At 41.8% G+C, this 15,760-nt stretch overlaps 1 protein-coding gene across 2 annotated transcripts in view; it reads right to left on the reverse strand.

The window, feature by feature from the left end:
* Positions 1-15,760, reverse strand: part of LOC134357680 (dual 3',5'-cyclic-AMP and -GMP phosphodiesterase 11A-like) — a 251,408-nt gene that overhangs the window by 13,242 nt on the left and 222,406 nt on the right. For both annotated transcript variants that reach the window (XM_063069299.1, XM_063069298.1), the window contains one exon: positions 15,335-15,418. In XM_063069299.1, the coding sequence (XP_062925369.1) occupies positions 15,335-15,418 (84 nt within the window). The remainder of the gene's footprint in view (positions 1-15,334; positions 15,419-15,760) is intronic.

Genomic DNA, 15,760 nt, shown 5'->3' on the forward strand with positions numbered 1-15,760 from the left:
AGCTACTGCCTTGAGGATTGAGGGAAAACTTGAAGGCAGGTAAATTTTTGTCCACAATATAGCACTGTGTCAATAAATATAAGCTCAACTTTATGCTTAGAGTGATTTTGTAAAATTAACCAGATCGCAAGAGATTTCACTTCAATATATGCAGGTTAATGTGGTTAAACTCAAGCTCATAAATCTTACAGTTAATTTATTTAATATAATGAAGACTCCCTCTTGAGTAGTGGTGGAAAATTGTTCAATTCAAGCCTTAAAACTGTTCAAGTTTTCTTGAAAAGCTACAGTGTATTAATGGTGCAAACTGGTGTCACCAGGCTGGAATTTGTAATGAATACAATTCATAATTATTTTAGTATGTCTCATTCTTTTATACCTACTAACTGCCAGAATTTATTATACAATAATGAATAAACATAAAAAGCTGGATTCAAAGTACAATCATTTAACAGCATAGATTGAAATGCATTTGATTTCTTCATAACAAAATTGTAATGGTGGGCACTCTCCGGTAAGACATGGTCTTGGATATACTGATAAATTCCTCCAGAGGCCTATGAAAGCTTCACAGCATGCAATATGCCTATAATTTGGTTTGTAAAATCTGAATCTAAAATATAAAGTGGAAATCTGGATGAAATTTATGAAAAAAAGACTGACTTCATCTTACAGTGATGCCTGCGCATAGGGTAGCCACTCAATCATGAGGTCCACTACCACCCATGGCTATAACAACTTTAAGGAACCACTCAGTCATATCACTGCAGAAGTCATCGAGTGAATGAATCAATGACCCCCTTCACTATTCCCCATTCCCATTTCCCTCTCTCACCTTATCTCCTTACCTGCCCATCACCTCCCTCTGGTGCCCCTCCCCCTTCCCTTTCTTCCATGGCTTTCTGTCCTCTCCCATCGGATGCCCCCTTCTCCAGCTCTTTATCTTTTTCACCAATCGACTTCCCAGCTCTTGACTTCACCTCTTCCCCCCTCCCAACTTCACCTATCACCTACCACCGTGTACTTTCTTCCTTCCTTTGCCCCCACCTTCTTACTCCGACTTCTCAGCTCTTTTTTCCAGTCCTGGTTAAGGGTCTTGGCGTGAAACATTGATTGTTCACTCTTTTCCATGTATGCTTCCTGGCCTGCAGAGTTCCTCCAGCATTTTGTGTGTATTATTTTGATTTCCAGCATCTGCAGATTTTCTCTTGTAAGTAAATGAAGAGCCTCTCCAACAGGTGAGGAAGAGAATTCCCCCCACCCCACCCCACTTGCCAGAATGCCCCTGGGAGGAGAAATTCTTGCTGATCAATATTCCTGCCATTAGTGCATGCTTTATCTACACTGACAAAGGGCAGATGGTAGAGAATGGGGTTGAGAGGGAAAATAAATCAGTCATGATTGAATGCCTCCAAGAGGACCACAACCTTGTTGTAGGGTTTAGAAGTTTCCATGGCTCAATAACCGAAAGAACTATGCCAGCTGGAGTCAGGACTTTGTGCTTTGGCTCTTGGTAGGTTCACCCATGCCAAACAGGTCAAAGGGTAGAGGCCAGATTAAGAGTGGTCACCGGTCCTCCAAGTTTGGGGGTTCAGCTCTGGGAACAATTCCATGTCATGACCCTCTCAGCAAGGACCAAAATTAATAGACATAATAAAGGCATCCGTTAGTCTTGCGAGACTATGGATCTGCGGCTGGAAAGTCTTCACTCTCCAGGGCGCAGGCCTGGGCAAGGTTGTATGGAAGACCAGCAGTTGCCCATGCTGCAAGTCTCCCCTCTCCACGACACCAGTGTTGTCCAAGGGAAGGGGATTAGGACCCATACAGCTTGGCACCAGAGTCGTTGTAGAGCAATGTGTGATTAAGTGCCTTGCTCAAGGAGACAACACGCTGCCTCGGCTGGGGCTCAAACTCACGACCTTCAGGTCGCTAGTCCAATGCCTTAACCACTTGGCCACGTGCCAAGTGACATATAATATAGAATAAAATGGAGTACGTAGTATGTCGCATATAGTACAGCATGGTCTCAGTGTGCTGGCATTGGGGATGGCCCAGAGCAGGTCCAAAAGAACCATCCCAGGAAGGAAAGGGTTAACATATGAGGTGCACTTGATGGCTCTGGGCCTGTACTCCCTGGAATTCAGAAGAATGAGGGGAGATCTTATTGAAACCTATGGAACGTTGAAAAGCCCGGATAGGGAGGATATGGAGAGGATGTCTCCAAAAGTGGGAGAGTGCAGAGAGACAGAAAACAAGCATGTACCTTGGGGAGGGATTTTTTTTAGCCAGAGGGTGATGAATCTGTGGAATTCCTTGCCGCAGAAGGCTGTGGAGGTCAATTCATTGGATATATTTAAAGCGGAGGTTGATGGGTACTTGAGTAGTAGGAGTGTCAAAGGTTACAGGGAGACGGCAGGAGAATGGGGTTGAGAGGGATAATGAATCAGCCATGATGGAATGGGCCAAATAGTCTAATTCTGCTCCTATATCTTATGGTTTTATCTTTCACCTCAACACCATTTTCCTGTACTAATCCCATCTGGAGAGAGAATGGGAGAGAGGGAAAATCGGATTAAGTTTCACACTGTGGCCTTTCATTAGCACTGTTAACTGTTTCTCATATCCAGAAGGGATTAATATAGGAAAGTGATGCTGAGGTTAAAGATGTGCCTTCATCTCACTGGAAGCTGGAGCTAATGAGGGTCTCCTTTTGCTTTGAAAGGTTTTTCTATATTCTGATGCTGTGTCACCTGATGAATATTTCCAACATTTTCATCTTTATATTTCAGATGTTCAACCTGCAGAATATTTCACTTTTTTGCTTTAAATTCAGTATTTAGCTAACTCTTGCATTATCCTGACTTTTGCATCAGCCATGACTGAATGGTGGGGTAAACCCGATGGGTTAAATCTGCTCCTATGTCTATGATCTTATTATTGTCACCACCCTCCTTTATAGCTGTGAAGCTCGGGTAAGCTACAGCTGCCACATCAAGTCCTTGGAGCACTTCCACATCAGCTGCCTCCAGCGCATCCTGGGAATTACCTGGCGTGAGCGGGTGCCTCACACTGAAATACTTGTAAAGACCAACTGCAGGAGTATTGAGGCCATGATCACCCAGCGTCAGCTGCAGTGGCTGGGGCACGTGATAAGGATGCCCCCATGTCGAGTACCCTGCAGAGTGTTATACGGCCAGCTACATCATGGTCAACACTCAGCTGGAGGGCCGAAGAAGCGCTATAAGGATCAGATGAAGAATGCTTTAAGGAAGTGCAAGATCAGACCTGAGGACCTGGAGGAGGTTGCTGCTGACCGTACCACTTGGCGACAGCTGTGTAGGGACGGGGTTCGTATTCTGGAGATGGAAAGAACAACCAGAAGACAGCAGAAGAGAGCCAGGAGAAATGCAGCCATGGTTGCCACCACTACCACATAGACATGTCCCACCTGCAATAGAGCTTGTGGGTCCAGGATAGGACTGGATAGTCATCAAAGATCTCACCGTTAAAGGAGTGGACGTCCTCATCGGATTTCGATGGACAACTGAAGAAGAATATTCTACCATTATTCCCAGCAGTCATTTTATAAACTGCATATTCTGTGACAGAAACCACCAGGATGGACAAGGATGGCAGATACAACCACACACAGGTCCCTCTCAAGATGTCCACCGTCCTAACTTGGAAATATAAACCAGGCTATTCATAACCACTGGAGGGAGTGCTTTTACTAAAAGGACCACAGTGGTTTAAAGAAAGTGTCTCACCAACACCTTCTCAATCATAATTAGGAGTGGGCAATGCCAGCAACTCCCTGGGTCTGAAAAAATCAATAAATAAAAAGAAAAGCAACACCATCATGCAACCATCATCATCAGTATATGCCATATCATATGACATCATCACGTGCCATGTCGTATAACATCATCAAGTGCCATGTCATATGACATCATCATCAAGTGCCGTGTCGTATGACATCATTATGTACCGTGTCGTATGACGTGGGTGATCCATCTGTCAATGACCATGATTGTTCTTGGCAAATTTTTCTACAGAAGACATTTGGCATTACCTTCTTCTGGGCAGTGTCTTTACAAGATGGGTGACCCCAAGCCATTATCAACAGTCTTCAGAGATTGTCTGTCTGATGTCAGTGGTCCAATAACCAGGACTTGTGATATACACCGGCTGCTCATATGACCATCCACCACCTGCTCCCATGGCTTCACATGACCCTGATCAGGGGCTAAGCAGGTACTGCACATTGCCCAAGGGTGTTCTGCAGGCTAGCGGAGGGAAGGAGCGCCTTACAACTCCCTTGGTCGAGACGTACCTCCACCCTGTCACCACATGCATTGTACATGCCAATTGATGCCTCTTGAATGTGCCTCATAGACTTGATGTGCAAGCATGTCTTACATACATCAGAATACAACTAAATATGCAAAGGACATTACAGCACAGAAATAGGCCCTTTGGCCCATCTAGTCCATGCTGTACCATGAATCTGCTTAATCCCATCAAACTGCACCCAGACCATAGCCTTCCACACCCCTTCAATCCATGTACCTATCCAAATTTCTCTTAAATGTTGAAATCAACTTTCTATCTGCCACTTGCTCATTCCACCCTCTCACTACCCTCTGAGTGAAGAAGATCCCCCTCATATTCCCGTTAGGCATTTCATCTTTCACCCTTATCCATGACCTCTGGTTATAGTTTCACCCAAGCTCAGTGGAAAAAGCCTGCCCCTCATAATTTTGTATACCTCTGTCAAATTTCCCCTCAATCATCTACATTCTAGAGAATAAAGTCTTAACCTATTAAACCTTTCCCTATAACTCATGTCCTCAAATTCCGGCAAATCTTTATAAATTTTCTCTGCACTCTTTTGATCTTATTTATATCTTCCCTGTAAGTAGGTGACCAAAACCGCACACAAAATTACTCTAAATTAGGCCTCACCAACAATTTATATAATTTCAACATAACAACTCCTTTACGTGGTCTGTTGGAAGCTGCAGCTGGATGCACTTCTTGCAGTTGAAGCCATTAGAGACCCTAGAGGTCTCCGTGCCTTCCCGCAAGAGCAGCATTTCAGTATCTTGCTTGTCATCCCCACTGCTCTAAATATGCAATAACAAAGAAAGAAAGAAGGAAGGAAGGAAAATAGAAAGGAAAGAAGAAAAGAAAGAATAAATAATGAAAAAAAAATCTACGTATGGCTTATGCCTCTCCTCACCGAAGCCTTGATGAGCCAAAGCCTCAAACCCCGACTCCAATACTGGCCCACTCACACAATGGCCGCTCCCACAACGGCAAAATCTAACTTCTTTATATTGGTCCTTGCCTCGCTTCTTTTAAATTCTCTCCCCCTCTGTGCAATCTGGTGTCTCCTTGGGATTGCAGAACACAAAATGTGCCAACTGCCTCTGTTTGTTTCTTTTAAACTCTTCCTCCCTCTATGCAATCCAGTGTCTCCTTGGGACTGTGGTATGTAAAGTATGTTCAATGGATAAAAAGGATTTGAACTGTTAATCAAATGAAAATCTCAATGAGATTCTAACATGTACCTCATATAAATATTAGACAATGTAACTGACCACCTTTGCTTTCAAATATGCCAACCTCTACTTTATTCTCTTCAGCAGCTTAGAATCCCATCATTCTCTGAATCACCATTACTGCTCACTCCTCAACCCTCTGATCTCTGTAACTAAGCTGATCTTCCAGTTAATCGCTCGTCCTCCTGATAACTTTTTCTAAACCATTCATCCTTACAACTGACACACACAAAATGCCGGAGTTACTCAGCAGGCCAGGCAGCATCTAATGAAAAGAGTAAACAGTCGATGATTCGGGCTGAGACCCTTCGTCAGGACCCGAAACATCGACTGTTTACTCTTCTCCATAGATGCTGCCTGACATGCTGAATTCCTCCAGCATTTTGTGTGCGTTGTTTGGACTTCCAGGATCTGCAGATTTTCTCTTGCTTTTCATATCCATACAATGGTTCTGGTTTTTTTTCTGGTGGTCCTTCTCTGTTTCCTGCTTAGTGCTTTCCAGTCCCATTTGTACTTGGGAATGCACATTTCTGAAGTAAATGTTACAAGAAAGTGAGCATTAAACGCTTTCCACAAATACCTTTGAAAAACAGAAAATCTCTGATCACAGAAGGCCTACTCACCAGCAGAGGCCTACTCTGATGAATAAAATTAAAATCCAGCAAGCCTGAGGTACTGTTTATTCACCTCCTCCTTCCTTACAACAACACTACAAAACAAATTTCCAAGCTGCACTTATTGGATAAAAAATTAATATGTATATCGTAAAGTGCATTTTTATCATAAAATTGCAAAACAATGGCAATTCTGCCAAGCCACATGACAAATATAAGTTTGCTGAATGAGGTGGAGGTGGAGAAATAGATATTAATACAGAAAAATAACGAAGTATTGTGGATTGTAAAAAAGACAGTAAGAAATACTAATAAAGAAAGATGAATATATACAGGGAGATAAAGGGACATTCCATAAATAAATAACATGTAGAAAATAAAGCAAGGGTAATATAAAAACAACAAGTGATAGATAGGAAACCAAGCATTTCTTCTACTAAAGGTCTTCCTAACTTTTACACTCATATATCAATTGCTGAATTAATGTTCTTTCATTCTTCCACTGATTTCATATTTTTCATGGCCTCCACCAGATTTCCACATCTCTCTAATTTTTTTACACTCTCTGTGGTTGCTTCAATTTTTCTTTTCGCTTCTGCAGTTCCATCCATGCATACTTTATTAAATGTTAATTTTCAAAATAATATCACCTGGCTGAAGTACTGTACATGCATAAATAAACAAATATTCCCTTCCTTCTTGCTGTCTAGACCTGCTTCACTGAAATAGGCTTTCAGATTTATAGATATCTCATGCTGCAAATAAAATCAACATCATGAATCTTCTGCAGAAGGGCCACCTCTGAAGAATGGACAAAGTACAACAGGAGTCTGAATAATTAACACAAAATAAGATGCCATTTTACCTGTAAACATACATAAATAATTTCTAAACTGCAAGAATATGCAATAATAGTTGATTAGAGAGAGTCTGATGTCATAGGATCCATTTGAACACTTTAAAAAATATTTTAATCCCATGGAAGTAAAACCCACCAAGAGGACCACTGGAATCTCCTTCCCCACTAAGGTTACGTTTGCTGGGAGCGTTGTATATGAAGGGCCAGAAATACTGTTGAGGATCCCTACCACCTATCCTACAATCCCTTTGACCCAGTACTGTCAGGTAGGAAGTACAGGAGCATCAGGACTAGGACTGCCAGACTGGGTGACAGCTTCTTCCCTCAGGCTGTGAGAGTAATGAATACCCTGCCACCACTGAGGTCTCATCACTGGGACAGTGAGCTGTTTACTGTTTACTGATCACCTCTCCCGTGTACTACATGCATTTTGAATTAAATTTTATTAACTTTTAATGGTAATAATTTGTTTTATGTGCGGTGCGGTATATATATTTGGGCGCACCATGGTCTGTAGGAACATTGTTTCATTTGGTCGTATATATGTACAGTCATATGAAAATAAACTTCAACTTTAACTTGAATTCTAATAAAAAGCAATTAACCACCTCTGCTGAAACTGCACATTATTTAAAATTCTGAAGTGGAAAACCTCAGTGCAGTTGGGCGTACAGAAATTGCTATGCATCCTAAGCAGTCTGCCATAGAGATATTATTGTGCTCTGCAAAAGCACCCCAAGAACAACGTGGGGTAATTTCGCCAGAAATATGAGGCAAAGGATGTGAGCATTTGACGTGCCTCTGGTGGGAAACAGTCAGCCCAGCAAAGATGATTCATGACAGGAAGTGCTCGGTTGGATTTCCACAGCGGTGCAATTCATTCCAGAAATGGCTGCAAATGTGTTTTATCCAAGAAAGAATTTGTGATTTTCACACACGTTACACTAAGAGATACAACACTATTGATTGAAATTTCTGGATAAACATTTCAGATTTTCTCATTGCTGTTGTGCTGATGCAGAACATAAAGATTATAAAAATACTATTAATTTCTAAGGTTGCATTAAGACTGCGCTGACTGCAGAATACTACCTTCAATGTTAAATCAAAAAAAATCTTAGTGTATCCAGATGTACAACTGAGAATTACTGAAATTGAGAATGATGTCATCCTTCCTCCTGAACTGGAGCTTCATTATATAGTTTCCCGAGTTCAAATTTTTAATCATTATCAATCATACTTATTGCATGAGAATTGTCAAATCGCTACTGTACGGCACAGAACAACCTTTTACAATTTCTCCTTTTATTCTCTGCTTTTGTTTGTCTGCCTCAGATTTTATTAGAGACCTAGTAAGAAATTGTATGGAGGCTTTTCAGGAACAATTCTTACTAAACTAATGTTGCTTTCAAAATTACTTCTGCTCTTTTACCTTCCCGTATTCACTTCTTAAATTTCTCAATTGGTACATTTGCAGGCAATAAAGATTTCTTCACAATAATGTAAGAAAAATAAGAAATTTAGTAAACTCTAAGATGAATTACTACTGAGAAAAGTATTAATATTTTTGCCCTCAGCACTTCAGACCAGAAGGAACTCTTTTTAATTCTGGACCTGCTGTAAACTGGTCATTCTCTGTGAAGTACAGCTGTCAGGGTACTCAAACCTGCTTCAGCTAACAGGATGCTCAACAATGGTTAATATAATTGAACAGCTTTTATTGGAAATAACATTCCCTATAGAATCAAGCGAAAACAGGAACAAATTCAATGGTATTCCTGCTACAGTTGAAAAGCCCGATGACAATCAGAATTAGAATCGGGATTGGAATCAGGTTTATTATCACCGGCATGTGCTATGAAATTTGTTAGCTCAGCAGCAGCAGTACAATGCAATACATGATAATATAGAAAGGAAAAAGTAAGTAAATCATTTACTTTAAGTACATATGTGTATGTTGACTAGGTTAAAATAGTGCAAAAACAGAAATGATATATATTTTAAAAAGTGAGGTAGTGTTCATGGGCTCAATGTCCATTTAAGAAGCATACGGCAGGGAAGAATTGCTGAGTGTGTGCCTTCAGCTTCTGTACCTCCTTCCTGACGGTAACAATGAGAAGAGGCCATGCCTTGGGTGATGGGGGTCCTTAATAATGGATGCCGCCTTTCTGAAGCACCGCTCTTTGAAGGTGTCTTGCATACTATGGAGTCTAGTACCCGAGGGGGAGCTGCCTAATTTTACAATTTTCTGTAGCTTCTTTCAGTCCTGTGCAGCAGACCCCCATACCAGACAGTGATGCAGCCTGTCAGAATGCTCTCCACGGTACATCTATAGAAGTTTTCGAGTGCTTTAGTTGACAAACCGAATCTCTTCAAGCTCCTAATAAAATATAGCCGGTGTCCTGTCTTCTTTATAGCTGCGTCGATATGTTGGGACCAGGTTACATCCACAGAGGTCTTGACGCTCAGGAACTTGAAATTGTTCACTATCTCCATTTCTGATCCCTCTAAGAGGATTGGTATGTGTTCCTTCATCTTACCCTTCCTGAAGTCCACAATCAGCTCTCTCGTCTTACTGACATTGAACGCAAGGTTATCACTGCAGGACCACTGAACTAGCTGGTACATCTTGCTCCTGTACACCCTCTCATCTCCATCTGAGATTCTGCCAACAATGGTTGCATCACAAGCAAATTTATAGATGGCATTTGAGCTATACCTAGCCACACAGTCATGGGTATAGAGGGAGTAGAGCAGTGGGCTAAGCACACACCCCTGAGGTGCACCAGTGTTGATTGTCAGCGAGGAGGAGATATTATCACCAATCCGCACATATTGTGGTCTTCCGGTTAGGAAGTCAAGGATCCAATTGCAGAGGGAGGCACAGAAGCCCAATCAACTCTCACCTCACAAAAAATAACTTCAGATGAAGTTGTCAGTGTTGTGCTGTAGAACAGTGTATTCCAACCTGCGGTCCATGGACCTCTTGCTTCATGGTATTGGTCCATGACATAAAGAAAAGTTTGGGAACCCTTGCTGTAGAACTATACGCCAGGACAATGAGGATTTTAGAAAGAAATCGAGAGAATAGGGTAAAACTATGTCAGCTTGGGCAAAGCTGTTTTAAACCAAGTTTATTTTTTCAGCTAAGTCACCAGTAAGAGTTACACTGGTACAGTTTTGACAGGATAATGCAAGAGGTAGCTAAAGACTGAATTTAAAGAACATATCTGAAGTATTCTGCAAGTTGAAAACCTAAAATATAAAGATGAAAATGCTGGAAATATTCATCAGGTGACAGAGCATCAGAATATAGAAAAACCTTTTGAGCAAAAGGAGCTTCTCATTAGCTCCAGCTTTCAGTGAGATGAAGGCACATCTTTCACCTCAGCATCACTTTCCTATATTAATCCCTTCTGGATATGAGAAACAGTTAACAGTGCTAATGAAAGGTCACCAGCGTGAAACTTAATCTGATTTTCCCTCTCTCCCATTCTCTCTCCAGATGGGATTAGTACAGGAAAATGGTGTTGAGGTGAAAGATAAAACCATAAGATATAGGAACAGAATTAGGCCATTTGGCCCATTAAGCCTCCTAAGACATTCCATCATGGCTGATTTATTATCCCTCTCAACCCCATTCCCCTGCCTTCTCCCAGTAACTTTTATAAAAAAGAGCATACGATGAATAGGTTTAGAGGGGCCACACAATCTGATTTCCAGCTGCTTATCGAGCACATTTTACACCCCACAGATTCATTCTTGCTTCATGTTCTCCGTGGATCTGTTATTCCACCCGTAACCACAGGAGGGAGCAACCTTACAGAAAGACCTCCTTCACCAGAGGTAGAATAAGGGCAGTTAATCAAAGAGAAAAACTGACAGATCAATTCACTTTGTTGTATGATTCCAAGCTTTGTAAACATCTTTGCACATACAAAGAGAAACAGAGTGAAAGTATGTTTAGAGGGGCCACACAATCTGCTATCCAGCTGCTTATCGAGCACATTTTACGCCCCACACGGTGGAATTTTCTGAGGCACACACTGTAGAATAGCAGGAGTGTATTTCAGAATCAGAATCAGACCAAGGCTTAATATCACTGGCACATGCTGTGAATTTGTTGTTTTGTGGCAGCGGTACATTGCAACACACAAAAGAACTATGAATTACAACAAGAAATTTCTATACATATAGTGCCTTGTGAAAGTATTCAGTCCCCAACCCTTTGTTCACGTAATATTTTTTATTTAGCAATAGAGGCCCTTCTGACTCTTTAATCTGTGCTGCCTCAGAAATCCTGACAAACCTGATTAACTCTAACCTAATCACAGGACAAAGTACAATGACCGATTAACCTACAAACCAGTACATCTTTGGACTGTGCGAGGAAACCGGAGCACGTGGTCACAGGGAGAATGTACAAACCCCTTGCAAAATGTCACTGGATTAGATTTCGAACTCGAGAGTGCCCTGAGTTGGAATAGCTTTGCACTAACCGCTGCGCTCACTCAGAGTGACTGTTGGCGTCACAGTAGCCTCTCTTATAAGTGCCATTCTTCTCCGGCGACTAAGTTTAGAGGGGCGGTGTGGCCGTGGTTTCATATCTTTTCCACTTTCTCATAATGGGCTGTGCTGAGCTCCGAGATATGTTCAGTGCCTTTAAGATGTCTTGTACCCTTCCCCAGATTTGTGCTTCTCTATTATCACTTCCCTGACTTGCCTTGAATGCTCTTTTGTCTTCACTTTGGCTTGGTTTGTTGAAAATTTATCCTACTGTTGGACCTTACAGAAAGAGGGGGTATTCATTCAGGTGATCCTCCAGTTTTCTACATCAACAAATCGGGTGAGGTATCGCACCCGAAGAAAGTTAGCAAAGGGGATGCATACTTTTTCAGCCTGGCAATTTCAGATTTTTAGTAAATTGTTGACAGGTTTTAGATTTTTTTCTTTTGATTTGACATAATGCACAATGTTTTCTAGATTAGCTCAGAAAGTCCTACTTCAATATATTTTAAGTTTAGAAAATAAGAGAGTAAAATGTGAAAATAGTTGTGGGGACTGAATACCTTTTCAAGGCTCTCTACATGTGCGCGTGTGTGTGTGTGTGCATATATATACAGTATACATATATGCACAAGTAGTGCAAAAAGAGAGCCAAAGACAGTGAGGTAATGTTCATGGGTTGGCTTATTGTCTGTTCAGAAATCTGATAGCAGAGGGGAAGAAGCTGCTCCTAAAACGTTGAGTGTGTATCTTGTAGTCATTTATTTAAAGCCATGTTCTGTGAGCTATGACAAGCTTACACACAGAGGCTGCCAGTACCCATCAATCAACTTGCAATCCACTTTGAAATTATATTTAAAAAGATCCATGGATGCTGGAAATCTGAAATAATAACAGAAGATACTAGAAATAAACAGGCCAGGCAGCATGAGTGCAAAGATTATAACATGATCGCTCGAGTCGACTATGATGTTTTCCTAATGGGTTTTCCTAACTGGTGGGTCCTCAGGTGGTTGTAGGAGCCACTCTGGGATCTACATATTCTGGTAACACTCACAACACGCTGGAGGAACTCAGCAGGTCAGCAGGTCAACGTTTCCACGGATGCTGCCTGACCTGCTGAGTTCCTCCAGCGTGTTGTGAGTGCTGCTTTGACCCCAGCATCTGCAGAGTGTTTTGTGTTTACATATTCTGGTGCAGTGTGGGCAAAAGTAAGTGATGGCTCTGGTTAGTGGTTGGGTCTTTGCTTTGTTCATTCTCTCTCTTTGCAAATGTCACTTGTTCTCTGCAGCACTGCGGAGGCCATTCTGACATAGTGTGGCTCCTTTGACAGATTTCCTCCAGCAGTATCTATTGAGTGTATTGTCATCAAGTTTTTAACTGTAATGTTGAATTTCTTCAGGCTAATTTTGATGTTCAATCCCCGTCACTAACTGTAATGACTTTGTACCCTCTCCCCTTGACCGCCTGGGTTTCCTTTGCCCACCAGGAGCTCACTGACCTTTCTTAAACTGGGAGTAAAGGATCTGTTTGGGAAGACATGAGTCAGGCATCCGGATGACATGACCTATCCATCAGAGTTGGCGTTGGCCTACCATGGCGTTATGTTGTCCTCTTCCAGTACGCTGGTGTCAGTGCGCCTGTCCTTCCAAGGAACAGTGCCAAAGTTATCGCATCAGGAGATTTTGATGCAGCCTGAACTGTGGAGCGATTCCAGAACTTCTTACTTTGTGAAAACTAACTTTCACTTCACTTGCAAAAAAAAAATTTTGTGTATACGCCCAGGGATCATGGCCTGAAACGTCTTACTCCGCTCCGCAGATGCTGCCCGACTCGTTCAGTTCCGCTAACATTTTGTCTTTGTTGTTCTGGATTTCTAGCACCTGCAGAGCTTTTCGTGTCTACGAATGGCACGGTAGTGTAGCTGTTTGCATAACACTGTTACAACACCAGTGAGCTCTGTTCAATCCCTGCCACTGTCTGGAATGACTCTGTACCTTCTCCCATTGACTGCCTGGGTTTTCTCCAGATGCTCCAGTTTCCTAGGGCAACAGGTTAGTGGATTAATAGGTTATATGATGTAATTGAGCTGTGTGGGCTTGTTGGGCCGGAAGGGCCTGTTACCATTCGGCATTGGCAAAATCAAGGCTTCTGAAACCTCAGGTGTCCCACCTGCTAATTGTTCTCCCACCAGTGGTCCCCTGGCTCCTGAAACTTTTTTTTTGTCAAAGTAAACTTTACTCATAATAAAAAAAAATTACAAGAGCAAAGCATGCAGTGCTTTTTCATTTTTTACATTCATAGGCAATGCTTTCAGTGCTGCTCTGTTACATTAGTCACACTGTGGCCACTCATGTGGCTCTCCAGGGTGGTACATTACTACAATAACTGAGGGATTTCCTCACCCAGCCTGGACCCTCCCTCTCCAGTAGCAGAAGAACCCAGCCTTTGGTTCCTGAAACTTGTCATACAACTATTGCAATTGCCAGCCACAAAAACCCTGAACTGCAAAGGTCCCAATTCTTCCTAAGGCAAATGTGAAAATAATTGTAAAGGGACATCGATCAGCTAAACCATATCATATGGCCGTGATGTAACCAAACCAAATCGTTACAAGCCACAGAGTTTTCAGCTCCAGAGAAACACACACAAAATGGTGGAGGAACTCAACAGGTCAGGCAGCACCTATGGAGAGGAATAAACAGTCGAGCTATTGGGCCAGGATCCTTCATCAGGTCTCTAGAGTTTGCAACTCTGTTGAACCTGTCATTCCTTTCCGTGCCTTGTGACACATTGGGTGGCAACCCTGCCATTTCTTTAGCATTCTTGTCTGTTTTTTTTACGAGGCCAAGTTGCTAGCTCGACGCTTAACCAAGTACGAATGAAAACTGTGCAAGAAGCTGGCCAAATTCTAACCTGGAACCATTCATCTTGAAGGCCGGTGCAGAAAGGGTTGCCAACTGTCCCGTATTAGCCGGGACATCCCGTATATTGGGCTAAATTGGTTTGTCCCATACGGGACCGCCCTTGTCCCGTATTTCTCCCGCTTAGGTAGAGCGTTCCTATGAAACATTTCGTGCCGAAATGGCGTAAAGCGCAGAAGCAATTATCATTAATTTATATGGGAAAAATTTTTGAGCGTTCCCAGACCCAAAAAATAACCTACCAAATCATACCACTAACACTTAAAACCTAAAATAACACTAACATATAGTAAAAGCAGGAATGACATAATAAATACACAGCTTATATAAAGTAGAAATAATGTATGTACAGTGTATTTGGGAAGATTAAGCCAAAACCGATTTGTGGAAAAAAAATCGGCACGTATACGTATGCGCACGTCACACAGGCACACACAGGTGCCCGCGCAAGGCTTCATGGTCATGGTAGTCTTTCTCGGGGTAAACACAAGTGTCCCGTATTTGACTGCTACTTTCGTCCCATATGTGGGAGTGAGAAAGTTGGCAATCCTAGGTGCAGATGCCACTACACTACCAGCCAATTTCTATTGCACTTGCTACCTCCAAATGCAATTAATGCATCACTTGGGGCACAGATTGAGAATCATTTCAATTGACCATGAAAGAAGAAAATTTGCTGTGTTTAATTGATCCACTGCTCAAATTACTCCACAGTTCATTTTTATAGTGATCAATACATTTCGATTTATTTTTTCTTTTGAATGATGGATTCTACAGCTCTCCAACTAGTTTCAAAATGATTTTGAGAAAGTCAGATGAAAGAAGTTTAAAAAAAAGATTACAATGTATTGAGTCTTTCAAAAGTACCTCAAACAAAGGCTTGCAAATCCCATCAATCCACTCCAGCTGGAGACCCGGTAACTCGTCCTTCCTATCTCGGTCAAAGATAGCCTGTGGAAGATTCACCAAGACAGAATTGTGTTTCAGCACACGTCTAAGAGTACAGTTACTGCAGGACCTGACATTCACGGATTGCTAATAGCAGTAATAACTCAAGAATTCTTCATGCATTTTTACCTACATTTTGCATGTTCACTTCCAAGGTCAAAAGATTAATTCATTGCTCACTCCATGCATGTATGATTTTTGAGCATGAAGATGCATTAATTTTGTTAAAAGCAAACAAAATAATGAAAGACTCCTAATGAAGGGAAATTATAAAACAAGTCAAGTAAGGTGTTGACAAGCTATAAATCATCTATCCCTGGTGTGCAATTTATAATCAAATTATGA

This window comes from Mobula hypostoma, chromosome 17, assembly GCF_963921235.1.
Source record: "Mobula hypostoma chromosome 17, sMobHyp1.1, whole genome shotgun sequence".
Lineage (NCBI taxonomy): Eukaryota > Metazoa > Chordata > Chondrichthyes > Myliobatiformes > Myliobatidae > Mobula > Mobula hypostoma.